Source organism: Solanum lycopersicum, chromosome 10, assembly GCF_036512215.1.
Source record: "Solanum lycopersicum chromosome 10, SLM_r2.1".
Taxonomy (NCBI): Eukaryota; Viridiplantae; Streptophyta; class Magnoliopsida; order Solanales; family Solanaceae; genus Solanum; species Solanum lycopersicum.
In genome coordinates, this window is record NC_090809.1 from 44,838,900 (window position 1) to 44,853,798 (window position 14,899).

Below are 14,899 nucleotides of genomic sequence, written 5' to 3' on the forward strand. Positions count from 1 at the left end.
ATTGAACTTTTGTACTTGATTATATTTAAAGCCAAAATTTCCTTCATGATTTTCAAATTTTAGATATACTGTGACGCCCAAAACAGGAGCGGATTTAGCAAGGGCATGGGTGCACGTGACACTGTTTTGTCACAAAGGGAAAAATAAATACTCCCTTCCTTAAAAAAAAGAAGATAATATTTCCTTTTTAGTTGAATGATTTATTTCCTTTTTTGGCAATATTTTAACATTAACTTTTCACGTGACATGCTTAAGAACATAAAATTAAAAGATGTTTTAGTATATTTGACATAATTTTAAATTAAAACCACAAGATTAAAAGTTTTTTTTCTTTTCTTAAACTCAATTCCAACCAAACTAGGCTAATTTTTTTGAAACGGAGAGAGTAACTTATATATTATAAATGTGACACTCCTTGAATCAAAGTTGTGGTAGCAGAACCTTTTTTTGGCGTGAAATTTGCGAGTGAAGTCGCGGGTTCAAATTTGTTTGGACTCATTTTTTATGTTCTTTTCATTTGCCTTCTTTCTCACTTGGTATTATTTTGATTACATTTTATTAAAAAAAGAAATTCATAGAAAGTTTTTTTTATATCTAATATATTATGTTATATTGTTTATATATTTTTTCATTTTAAAAAGATAATGCTTACTAAATTTTTTGTGCACCACTGACCTCAAAAGTTTTTAAGAAGGTTTCACGGATCGGACCGTGGAATCATCTATCAAACAAACCCCTTGTGTCTTTCACGTGCACTTGTATAGTTCATGGATGGGTATACAACTCATAGAGGGATCTGTAGAAGAAGACCCTCAAGACTCAGATCTCCTCTACTTTCACGGACGCTGAAGTTGTGTATTGTTTGTGGAAAACGTTCGTAGACAACTCTGTCAATTTTAAGTCGGGATTAATTGAGTATTTTTTCACACTTTTAAATTTCTATATTATGTCATTTTGACCTATTCTAAGTGGAATTAGGGAGATTTTATCAGTCTAAGACTCCCATTCCCTCATAATTTCCTCTAATTCAATTTTTCTCTCTCCAATCTCCTCTCAAGCAAGAACTAGGGTTCCAATCTTCATGTCTTCATTTAAGAATCAAGCCAAAGTTTCTACTCTAAGAATGTACAATTTTCATCAAAGGCTATCCCTTTGCCCCTCTTAAGTCCCAAAGAAACCTCAGAATCTCAAGTTTATGATTCCTAATAGACAGAATTTTCTTTCTTCATCATGAGTTTTAAATGCAAATCAGCTTTCCTCATGATTACACCTAAATTGCATTGTTTCACTTATGAATTCCATGTTTTCAATGTTGTTTCATGAAACCTAAATATGAAAGTATTTTCATGATTAAAATTATGTTATTTTCAGATGATATCTCAAATTATCTTGACTTATATGATGCTTTCGAATAAAGTGTATATATATATATATATATATATATATATATATATATATATATATATATATATATATGAGCTACTCAGTTTTAAAAGTTTTCAGTATGTTTTAGTAGAATCAAATATAAATGTTTTCAGATTTATGTATGTTTTCTTTGGAAGTATACTTAGCACTTACTGAACTTTAGGAATGAATAATTTTGTTTAGCATTACTGGACCTTTTGTAGCAATTCATAAATTTCAGAACTACGTGTCACTATTGGATTTGTTTCAGATAGACATTTGGCTAATAAATCAACATAAGCTTAGTTATCAGGTTCCATACGATGGCAAGTATTTGACACTCTCTTCTTGGTGTGGAGTAGTACACTGAACAGCATGTAATAATTCACATGTCACATCTAGGATAGTCACATATATTTTCCAATACTACCTTCAACCATTAATTGTCAGTCAAGTAAAAGTGATTTATTCATCCATGTCAACAAAGATTAGTGAATGATCATGCATTTCAAAATTAGAACAATATACGTAACACTACATAAATTGGAGAGCTGAAAATTTATGAAATACTTCTACAACTAATAATAACCGCTTCGATCGATCTAAGATTTAAAAATTTATAGGTTCAGCTATGTTTCCTATCCTCCTATGATGTTTTGCTTCCTCCGGTTCATTTTAGCAGATAAAACAACTGCAAAATAGTCTAGAAAAACAAAGCAAACGTAAATAATCCACCAAATATAGATAAATATTGTTGCATTGGAAAAAAAAGTACCTCATCATCTTTTTTCTGCAAAGACGGACAACATTCTCCTGGTGTGGTCCTTTATATACATGGATTTGAAAAGTTTCAATGGTTGTATGCAAAGTCAGGTTACTAACTTCCACAGTTCATGCAAAAATAAAATTGACTGTTTCAACATAGTTAACCTTGTACTTGTGAACCTGCAAGGCATTGAGAAAATATTGTATATACGTTTCGAGGGATATATATTATTCACAGAAAAAGCAAAGAAGAAGAGAGTCATACATTGGTTTCATTATTGTTGTAATCCTGAATAGCATGGTTAGCCAGTTCCATCAACAAGTCATTTTCTTTCTCAAAATCTAGATATGGTACATATGTGCCTGCCTTAGCGTCACCAGGATAGATGTCAATCTCGAAACCCTGTCAAATAAGTCATATCCAAGTTGTAACAAACAAAAAGAGAGGTCTCATAGAGATTTTATATGATAGAAAGTAATTTAAAGCAAGTGAAATTATAAGAAGAAGCTGATATTCAATATTCCGGTAAAGATTGTTCTATTAGAAGATAATCAAGGAAGAATTGTTAGTGGCCTAGACAGACATGAGTTGGCTATTCAAATTGGTGTAGTTTGTTCTGAATTAGCTCAAACAACCAAGGCACATCTATAACATCACATCGTGGAAGAGAAAGAGTACTATGAGAATTCGTTTCCGTAAAATTAGGCCTTGGACCTATTTCACACCTTTAACAGTTTAACAACAACCACAAATCCAGTGAAATCACACTATAGGAAGGATAGAATAAACGCAGGCTTTACCACTACCTCTGCAAGGTAGATGAGCTATTTTCCACAATTTCATATGTTACAAACAATAATCAAGAGATAAAGATAAGAGAGCAAAACACAGTAAAGGTATAGATTTAGATTATTATTATAAAAAAAAAACTCAGAATATTATAATAATAAGAAGAATACAAGAAGCATAAGCTAGAGGAGAGAAATTTTCTTATTTAAGTGTGTCTTCCAAATGGTGAGTGATTTTCTATTTATAGTGTTGAGATATCACTTCAAAAGTCATTTAATTAATAAATACATAGTTATCTTGGAAGTTCTTATCACCTTGGAAGCACCTATACATGAATCCATTTAATAATGGATAAATCTAATGGATAATCCACACATACTATACAATGGATGTATAACACTCCGCCTTGGATCCATAGATTATGTGCCTCATTAAAACCTTATTAGGAAAAACCAAGTGGGAAAAAATCCTAGTGAAGGAAAAAGAGTACACATATCTCATAATACGCTTTGAATGTTGCCTTGTTAAAAACCTTACCAGGAAAAGCCAACTTGGGATAAAACCATAGTTAAGAAAAAGATTACAACGCGTATTTCACTCCCCCTAATGAAAACTTTACTTGATATTGCGGAGACGGCGCATTTCAATCTTGTATCTCAACTTCTCAAACGTTGATGTTGGCAATGCCTTAGTGAATAAATCAACAAGATTATCACTTGAACGAATTTGTTGAACTTCTATCTCACCATTTTGTTGAAGATCATGCGTGAAAAAGAACTTTGATGAAATATGTTTTGTCCGGTATCCTTTAATGTATCCTCCTTTCAATTGAGCTATACATGCAACATTATCTTCGTACATTGTGGTTGGTATATTCTTTTTCAAAGAAAGACCACACATTTTCTGAATATGATGGGTCATTGATCTCAACTAGATGCACTCTCGACTTGCTTCTTGGATGGCTATTATTTCTGCATGATTTGAAGAAGTTGCTACCAACGTTTTCTTCATTGATCGCCAAGATATTGTCGTGTATCCACATGTAAACAAATAGTCTGTTTGTGATCGAGCTTTATGCGGACTAGATAAATACCCTACATCTGCATAACCAATTAGTTCTGACTTGGATTCATTGGAATAGAATAAACCCATGTGCATGGTCCCCCGAAGATATCGAAGTACGTGTTTAACACCATTCCAATGTCTTCTTGTTCGGGAGGAATTGAATCTTGCCAGTAGACTTACTGCAAAACTGATATCTGGTCAAGTATTGTTAGCAAGGTACATTAGTGCCCCGACTACACTAAGGTAAGGAGTTTCATCACCAAGAAACTCTTCATCCTTCTCTTGATGTCGAAATGGATCTGTATTGATGTCAAGCGATCTTACCATCATTGGAGTACTCAATGGATATGAGTTATCAATGTAAAAATGATATGTTTTCTGTGTACGTTGATTGATGAACACGTATTCCATTTGACAAATTCTCAATCTGTAGGCCAAGACAAAATTTTGTCTTGCTGAAATCTTTCATTTTAAATTCTCTTTTTAGACACTCAACAGCTTCTAAAAGCTCTTTACGAGTGTCAATGATTTTCAAATCATCAACATACACAACAATTATAACACATTCAGATTTCGAGCGTTTAATAAAATTGCAGGGACAAATTGGGTCATTTTTGTACCCTTTCGTTAACAAATATTCACTCAGACGATTCTACCACATCCTCCTGACTGTTTCAATCCATACAATGATTTCTAAAGCTTTATAGGACAAGTTTCTCTTGAATCTTTGTATGCTTCAGGTATTTTGAATGCTTCAGGAATTTTCATGAAAATATAGTGGTCCAATGAGCCATATAGATAGGCTTTGACAACGTTCATTAGATGTAATTAAAGTTTCTCATGAACTGCAAGATTTATGAGATATCTAAAGGTGATTGCATCTACCACAGGAGAATATGTCACCATATAGTCAATGTGAGGTATTTGAGAAAAATCTTGAGCAACTACTCGTGCTTTATATCTCACGATTTCACCTTTCTCGCAACTAGTCGGGCTTTATATCTCACGATTTCACCTTTCTCATTTTTTTTAACAGAAACTCATTTGTACCCCACTGGCTTGATACCTTCAGGTGTTCGAATTATCAATCCGAAAACTTTACGTTTTTCTAGTGAAGCCAATTCTGCTTGAATTGCATCCTTCCATTTGGGTCAATTATTTTTCTGTCTAAATTCGTGAACAGATTTTGGCTCAAAATCTTCATTTTGTTGCATTATGTCAATAGCAACATTATAGGAAAATATGTTGTGAATCAAAATGTTATTTCGATTGCGCAACTTTCTTGTCTAAACATAATCCATTGAAATTTTATTGTTTTCAGAAGTTTGAACCTCCTCGGATATTTCATCATTTGTTATGACTTGGTATCATCTTGAGAAATTTCTTTCAACCCATGATCATCTTGATCATTTATTCCTTTTCTCTTACGAGAATTTTTATCCTTGGAACCAATTGGTCTACCACATTTCAAATGTGGTCTAGACTCATTTGCCTTAACTATTTGTCCTGCCGGGACATCAACTCGAACTGGAGCATTAGCAGCTGGAATATGCAATTTAGTAATCCTTGGAAGATTAGTAAAAGATTCTGGCAGCTGATTCACAATATTCTGTAAATAAATTATTCTTTGAACTTCTTACTCACATTGATTTGTTCGATGATCTAGATGAGATAGAGATGATAAATTTCAATCTATCTCTTTTTTCAACTGCTTATGTTCTCCCCCTAATGTTGGGTATACTGATTCATCAAAATGACAACCATCAAATCTTGCCTTAAATAAATCTCCAGTCATAGGCTCCAAATATTTTATGATTGAAGGAGATTAATACCCAACATATATCCCCAACCTTCTTTGGGGCCCCATCTTTGTGCGTTGTGGTGGAACAATTGGAAAATACACCGCACATCCAAAAATTCTAAGATGGAAAATGTTTGGCTCTTGACCAAAAGCCAATTGTAATGGGGAGAATCCATAATAATTAGTCGGCCTTATGCGCACAAGTATTGAAGCATGCAAAATAGTATGCCCCCACATAGACACATATAACTTTGCTCTCATTAGTAATGGTCTAGCTATTGATTGCAGAAGTTTTATCAATGATTATGCTAGATCGTTTTGAGTGTAAACATGTGCAACTGGATGTTCAACTGTTATACCAGTAGACACACAATAATCATTAAATGTCTGAGATGTAAACTCACCAGCATTATCTAGACGGATTGTCTTTATTGTACAGTTTGAAAATTATGCTTTCGATCTTATTATTTAAGCCAACAATCTCGTCAAATCCATGTTGCGAGTTGATAATAAACACAGATGTGACCATCTTGTAAAAGCATCTACAAGACCATATATTATTTAAAGGGTCCACATGCAGGTTTAATTGATCCACATATATCACCCTGTATACGTTTCAGAAACACAGGGGATTCAATTTCAACCTTAACTGTTGATGGTTTAATGATCAACTTTTCTTGAGAACAAGCAACACAAGAGAATTCCTTTGATTGAAGGATATTTGGGCTTTTTAAGGTGTGCCCATGTGAATTATCAATGATTTTGCGCATCATATTAAATCTGGGATGGCCCAACTAGTCATGCCAAATGATAAAATCATTAAAATTAGTAAGCCTTTTGTTTACTACGACATGTGATTCAACTGTACTTATACTTGTATAGTACAACCCAAAAGAAAATGCAGGTAATTTTTCATGCACAATTTTCTTCTCTACATTAATTGTAGTAATGTAAAGGTATTCAACCTTTCCTTCATTAGTCGTCTCAACGTGATAGCCATTTTGGCAAATAACTTTGAAACTTAATAAGTTTTTTTGAGACTTGCTACAATAAAATGCATTATCAATTTCCAATATTGTCCCTCCAGGTAGTAATAAGGTCCCTCTTCCATAACCCTCAATTAATTTTGTACTACCTGATATTCTGTTGACATATGTCATTTTCATAACGAAATTAGAAAAGTATTTCTTTTCTTTTAATATTGTATGTGTTGTAACACTACCAAGAAGGCATACATCTCTATTACCCATCTTGAATCCAACTGACAACTAAGAATTTCTACTAATTTTCATTAAAATAAAAAATACATTAAAAGAAGTATAAAACAAAACTAACAACGGAAATTTAAACACTTCAACATGAAGAACATGATAACTAAAAGCAAATAAGTAAAATATTAACAGACTTCATTCCCCAGCTAAAAGATCAAACATCAGTTTCGATCTCCAAAGAAGTCATCAACTTCCATATAAGTAAATGTCACCAAGACCATCAAAAACATCATCCTTTAAAGTCAAATTTGCTCCAATATCCTTATCATATTTATGAGATGTTCCCGGATTAACATCATCTTTAACATTCATAAGTGACTTAGCTCGAGCATTGAAAGAGGAAGCACCACTTTTATTTCCGTTCCTTTTAAAGGAATTTTGGTAGAGCTTAACAAAATGCTCATGTGTGCGACATTCATTCTTCCAATGGCCTTTCATGCCACAATGACGACAATTACTTTTTGAGGGGTTATTTTGAGAGCTCATGTTGTTCTCCCTTTTATTATGACCACCACCTCGACGATTGGTGTATCGCCTCTTATCTTTGCCACGTCCCCGTGCATTATTGTAGCCCCGATGATCATCTCTTTTTACTTCAGATTGATCATGTGCTTTCACCACATTTGCCTCCGGTAATGGAGCAGCTCCAGTAGGACGAGCTTCATGATTTTTAATTAAAAGAGCATTATGGTTCTCAGCCACCAAATACATGAGATTAATTCTGAATATTTCTGAAAACCCTTTTCACGATATTGCTGCTGCAATATCACATTTGAGGCATGAAAAGTAGTAAGTGTCTTTTTCAACATGTCCTCATCTTTTATAGTCTCCCCACATAATTTCAATTGGGAGGTTATCCTGAATACAACAGAGTTGTATTCAATTACGGTCTTAAAATCTTGAAACCGTAAATGCATCCACCCATAACGAGCTCTTGGCAACACTGTTGCCTTTAGGTGGTCATATCTCCCCTTTAAATCAGTCCACAATTCAAGTGGATCTTTTACTGTCAGATATTCAATCTTCAGGCCCTCATCAAGATGATGACGAATGAAAATCATAGCCTTCGCCTTATCTTGGCTCGATGCTTCATTTCCCTGAGTAATGGTGGCATCAAGACCTTTAGCAGCTAAGTGAATCTCATCATCGAGTACCAATGAAAGATAATTCAATTCTTTTCGAAAATATCTAATGCTACAAACTCAAGTTTGGATAAATTCGACATAATGAGATTATATGAAAATATGTGAATTAAATAAAAATATTTATATAATACTTTTGCAAGTAGAAACTTCGTGCTGATAACATATTATAAAGAAAACTCAGAATATTATAATAAGAAGAAGAAGCCAATAAGTATAAGATAGAGGGAAGAAAATTTCTTATTTAAGTGTGTCTTCCAAATGGTGAGTGATTCTCTATTTATAGTGTTAAGATATTACTCCAAAAGTCATCTAATTAATAAATAAATAGTTATTTTGGAAGTTCTTATCACCTTGGAATCACCTATACATGAATCCATTTAATAATGGATAAATCTAATGGATAATCCGCATATACTATACAATGAATTTACAACAATTATGAAATATAATCTAAGTGTAATCAATCAATTTTATTTCCTATCGTATCATTATCACGTATGTGAAAGTAAACATGAAATTCGATTATATCCCATCCCAATTAGGACACCTTTTTTAAAAATAAATATATTTATTTGTATATTGATTTTAGTACACTATACATAACTTGCACATATACGAATATTGATGCTTATCATTAAAATTTATTTATTTGTTGTTTATATATGCCACGGTTTGTAGAAACTAGACCACATCTAACAAGATAGAGAAGAAGATGTTGGATCTCACCATCCGAATAAATTAATTAATATTTATGTAATGATTATTTTAATATATTAATTTATTTAACTTTTACAAGGTGACATTATTTTTTCACGACATAACCTTTAAACAAAAAAAAGAGTGTACACATATCATTAGAAATCAGTCTAAGTAAACGACATAACCTTTAAAAAAAAGAGTGTACACATATCATTAGAAATCAGTCTAAGTATATTTTTTTTATAAAATTGTTTATACGTATTCAATTTCTTATATGTATTCAACTGTGTATATAAAGTGTTTGTATTTGATGCGTTATATCTATTCAACTGATTTTATATATAAAGTGTTTGTATTTGAAATGTTATATGTATTCAATTGATTTTATATATGAATTTTTTGTATATGAAATGTTTGTCTCTAAAGTGTTATAACTTCTTATACCCATACAATTTATGTATTATATAACTCTGTGTATGACGTATTTCCTCTAAAAATTATTCACTCTATAACGTAACCAACGTAACAGTTTGCATAATCTCATTTTTCAGAATGAATTACCAAAATATCAATGGAAGAGATTCATATACATACAGAATTTAATTATGTATACAACTACAAACGTAATTAATTAACTAATACAAACAACTTTTTCACATAATTTACACTTAACAATCAATTATAGACGTACAAATATTAATCTCATCAAGTCTAATTATACACATTATACAAACAAAAACTTATATGATTATACAAATAATGTAAAATTATAGATATACAAAACATACAAATCAATAAACAATCATCGATGAATATATTTATACAATTACAAACGTATACAACATAAACTACATAATAAATTATACAATTGATTTAAGCTTTTATACATTTATGTACTCAAATTGTTGACATCAACTCATCTCTCTAAATCAATCCAAATGCAATTGAAAACATATTCTTTAACCAAAACTCCAATAATCAATAGAGTAATTTACAATCACGGATAAAAAATAGTTGATTTTTGATCTATTAGAATATAATTGCAAATAACTGTTCGAATGAAACATCAATTATTAACGAAGAATTTATATAATTACAAATATAATTCAATTCAATTGCTTTGTTTTTTCAAGTTCTTCATCGAAATGACTGCAAATCAAAAACAAAAATCAAATCTATGTTTTCGCACGAAAATTCGACATACATACAGATGAGTGAAATCCAATACATGCATTACTTGCTTGCTTGTATAATGATGAAATTATGTTTGAATTGCATAGGGGTAATTATAACATGAAATCCGAGTGTTGTTCGTATGAATAAGTCCTATTCGGATCGGTAAAGAGATTAATCGTGTCAGTTAAGTCATTGTTTTCCTTTCCACAATCAAAATTACCGCCCTTCCATTTAAAATATAGCTAATAGCTAGTAATTATCAAATTATAGAGCTATGTAGCATATGATTATTTTATTTTGAATGGCTATGTAGTGAAATCCCTATTTTTATTGACATAAGACACAATACAAGTATAAATTGAATGCTGTGAATTGAGCTCTCTTCAATTTCCGTTTCTTTACCCCTTTGCAATTTTGAAAAGTATAATCATATCCACTTTACACAAGTACTTAATAACCTCTTCTTGAGTCAATTTTGCAAGCCTTTAACAAAGATGTCCAGAATTGGGCAACCCAATTTCTACCAGCAGCCAGACAGTTCTAAACTCTAATTATATTTCCTTAGAGTTGAGACAGATTTTACATTGTTCCTCTTCCCTCAAGAAACTATTTTGCTTACGAAGCACAGAAATAAGAAGTTAATGTGCCAACATCGAGATAAAAACACCATGATCCAAATTAGTTTTCGCTAAACATCACAGGCATCAAAGAGAAGAACAAAGGATTAATTCCCAGAAGTAGAAGAACCGTCTGCTTTGTTATCTGTAATATGTACACACTCCACTGCTCGTAAAGGTGGAGGCTCATTAAACTTCAGTACGTAGGCAGTGAAATGAACAGACTGCAACGGCATTATAACTTGAGCATCTAAATACGCATTGCAGGAGAAACACCATACTGATAGATCACTGCTCCAGAATTAAAAAAAAAAAAAGAAGGAAATCCATAAACACGTGTATCTTCAGCTCAAAGATGCGACAAATAAAATGATGAAAGATATTGACATCTTGTATCACAAATGTTACCTAAAGCTGAGGGCTAAAGAGTGATCAGTCAGCTTGTGATGCTCGAGCATGTGCTTATTAACAAATCGACTGCAAAGAACCTCCTTGCAGCACAAACATAGCCAGTTCTCTGCTGGATGTTGGCACCTTCAAAAAGTTTTTTGCACAACGTCACCAAATTCTTTTCCTTCCAATAAGAAATATCATAACAATTTACAGCTAATTCTCACAGGTATGGTAGGTTTAATAACGAAGTCAAGGAAAGTAAATTAAAACCAGTCCTTCCTAGTCTTGAATAACTAGAAACATCTATAAATATGGGTGGAAGTGTATCAGATCGCTAAATGCCTATGTGATATCTGAAAACCAATGCAGTGAATGGACTATTAATTCCAACATACAGACTTAGAAACTGCGGAACTGAGAGTGGACATACAGTAATGAGTATCAAAAATACGGGATGCGAAAAATACAATTAAGAACCAAAAGGATATTGATGTACAAAGTTTACATTTTCTTCTTAAAAGATAAAGAGAAAGAAGTACTCTAAATATATTTATTCAACCTTGAAAATCAGTCCATTCTTCTACTCTTTTCATGTCTTTGAACTTCTCAAATTGAAACTTGCTAACTAAGTTGCTCGGGCTCACCAAAAATGTTGTTGCACCTGTGTCTGATCCTTCAAAAATGCATTACTTTTGGAGGATCCAACACACGCCCGATGACATTTTTAATGAGTCCGGGCAACATAGCTTCCTAACACTTCATACATTCTCTATTCCTTGTATTTGGTGTAAATTAATAACATCACCACAAAAAGAGAACTGGGGTAAGGTCCTAGATGCAAAGGAGTGCTCAGTGCCTACTATGGGGTGCTTGATAGGGGAAAAAAAATACCGTAATTGTTAAACATGATTGTTAATCCGTGATACTTTAACCTAGAAACAAGTTTTGAATAGCTAAACATTGGAAGTCTAATAGAAATAAAAATGCTTATCAAACTACTTATTGCATAAAACAAGTAACACAAATTAATATCATTACAAGCACAAAAAAGAAGGAAATAAAATGAAACAAAGACAAATGTATCACTTAACAACTTAGTGCGACAAGAAGTGCACTAATACTATACAATATAATATGATATGTACGGGTCTTTAGGAGTTTGCGGAGGAAGAGAAAATATAGGGTCATAATGAGATGAACCTGTTGCAAGGAGTATCAGGAGTTGGAATATGGGTGAGATCAGAGGACAAAGAAGCCAGGTGATCACAGTGACTTTTGGCCTCAACCCAACCTGATTCGGACCCGTATAGCATCAGTATCTCCTCTTCTTCTTCATCAGCAGGAAGTGAAGACGATGAAGAAGTTCCAGTTGCCATGGATCTGGATTGACGAATTACAATTATGTTAGCCACATTTGACAAATTTAAGTAAGGGATCTTACAAAGTCACAGCTTAGCTTTTCATAAGCTATAGTACACTTTGAAATGCTATTTCGATGAAATCTGAACATGGAATACATGAGTTGGAAAAGAAGACACAGAAATTATCAATCAGTTGTTTGAATCTTTTTAGGGAAACATAGAATAAAGCATTGTAACACAGCAGCAGACCTCAGCAAAGTAAAGTTAAGCACTCTAAAACAAGTAAAGTGGAACAAGCAAGAAAAATATACGACACCAAAAGATATAAGAAAGATATGATATTGGTTCTGGTAAAATAGAAAGAGTAAATGCAACAAAAGTTGAACACAAGATAAAGAAACAAAAAGGTAAAGAAGAGATCAAGAATTTGAAAGGTATTTATAGATTTCAAACTCAAATACAAAAGCATTATGGCTCATTCAAGGTGTCTGAAACCCATTGAAGGGGCTACAACAACCTATTAGGTCAAGGATGTCCAAAAAAGTTATTTAATCACTTGATGTGTCATTTTTTTACAACGAAAACACCCTGACTTGCATGTGCCTCCACGCCTGCAAGTAGAGTGTTTCCGAAGGACCCTCAGCTTGAGAGTATAACATATCAAAATAATGAAAAAACAAAGCAAGCAACTAACACGGAAACAGTAACAACTACAAAATAATGCAATAACCTAAAATAGTGTAATCAAAAGCAAGACACAATAAGGAAACACATTACTTGCCATGATGCCAACAAACATGATAAGTAACGATACCAACTAGATATATGAAACAGGGTCATCCATTTATATTCTTCAATAGAAAGGTGAATTTCTCCAAATCAACAATTGGTTTGGGTTCTATCAGCTACATACAGAATTTCAAGCTCAATTCACTCTGACACAAAAACTACTACTTAACAAACAAATTAGCGAGGATACTTAAAAAGAATTTCGCAAAAACGATTTTGTTGAAAAGTAATTAGGGATTTCAATACCTGAAGGAATTACAGGGACGAAGTTGAAATGGGGATCCACTAATTACCGACTTCCACTCCCTTTTTTTCTTCTTAACCTCAATCAATGGAGTCATAGGGTAAATAATAGTAACTTTTAAACTCCCCCTATTTTTTTTCCAAATAATAATTTTTTGATTAGTAAATCTTTATTTTACTTCCATTCTAATAACTTTATTTTTGATTTTTTTTTTCATTATTTTAATGAAAATTTATGATATTTGTTACTATATTTTTATATGTATGACCTATATTATTAATTAAAACGGTACACATAGTTGATTTAATTTAAATGTTAAATTGAGATTAAGGAGAGACAAAAGATTATTTCTGTAACGACCTATTTAGTCGTTTTGAGCAGCAGATTTTATTTCTGGAAAAACAGGCTGAGGCGACGGACCCCACGACGGACCGTCGCAGGGTCTCGTTTCAAAACACTTAGAAAATCTGAAAAAATGGGCACTGAAATCGACTCTCTGAACTTCGTAATGGAATGGCAGGACGGACCGTCACAGACCCTTCAGGGAAATTGAGTCTCTGAAGTCTGTGACGGAGCAGCAGGACGGACCGTCGCAGGCGCGACGGGCCGTCATAGACTGCGTAATCCCAGTCTGGGTCGGATTTCTTTATACGTTTTAAGGGACGTTTTTGACTATTCCTGCTTTAATTATAAAGTTAGTGGGTTAATTTTAATAAGTCTAATTACTTGGGGGTTAAAAGAGGTAACTTTAAGTTAATTGGTGGGTTATTATTGCCATCTTTTATTTTTAAGTATATACTAATTAGGGTAAAAGAAAGAGGGTTTGAATAAGAAAAGTAGAAAGAACAAAGAGAGAGAGAGGATTGAACGAGAGGAAAAACACAAAGCCTGGGAAATCGCTTGATTGATCACGAATCTTCGGTGGAGGTAAGTTATGGTTTTTATGCTTTCATAGTAAACTCTTAATAGCGAATGATATGTATTGGGAAGTATTGTAAACCCTGCTATGTGCTTAATTGTATGCTTGCATGAATGTGATTATATAATTGTGATGAAATAAGCATGATGAAGCTATTGAATCCCAAATCTTGATAAAAACCTAATCTCTTTTTAATGATGATGCCTTGATAAGGGAGAAGGCTTGATGAACTAAAGTAATGAGATTGATGATGCCTTGGTAAGGGAGAAGGCTTGATGAGTTGATAGAATGAGATTAGGGGATCGGGTGTCACGAACCGACACGTAGAATTAGGGGATCGGGTGTCACGAACCGACACGTAGATTTAGGGGATCGGGTGTCACGAACCGACACGTAGATTTAGGGGATCGGGTGTCACGAACCGACACGTAGATTTAGGGAATCGGAGTGTCACGTTCCG

At 33.0% G+C, this 14,899-nt stretch overlaps 2 protein-coding genes across 3 annotated transcripts; both read right to left on the bottom strand.

Annotated features, from left to right (window-relative positions):
* Positions 1 to 7,282: 7,282 nt before the first annotated feature.
* On the bottom strand, positions 7,283 to 7,807 carry LOC104649756 (uncharacterized). Its single transcript, XM_010329296.1, has one exon. The coding sequence runs from the start codon at positions 7,805 to 7,807 to the stop codon at positions 7,283 to 7,285; it is 525 nt and encodes a 174-aa protein (XP_010327598.1).
* Positions 7,808 to 10,563: 2,756 nt separating this feature from the next.
* LOC101256924 (uncharacterized) lies at positions 10,564 to 13,719 on the bottom strand. Of its 2 annotated transcripts, none has more exons than XM_004248719.5 (4): positions 13,523 to 13,719; positions 12,327 to 12,506; positions 11,142 to 11,267; positions 10,564 to 11,024 (listed from the first exon to the last, which is right to left on the bottom strand). In XM_004248719.5, the coding sequence occupies exons 1-4, from the start codon at positions 13,615 to 13,617 to the stop codon at positions 10,841 to 10,843; spliced, it is 585 nt and encodes a 194-aa protein (XP_004248767.1). In that variant the 5' UTR covers positions 13,618 to 13,719; the 3' UTR covers positions 10,564 to 10,840. The 2 variants fall into 2 exon arrangements, with proteins under 2 accessions (XP_004248767.1, XP_025883654.1); XM_026027869.2 differs by lacking the exon at positions 13,523 to 13,719 and adding an exon at positions 13,269 to 13,508.
* Positions 13,720 to 14,899: the final 1,180 nt, after the last annotated feature.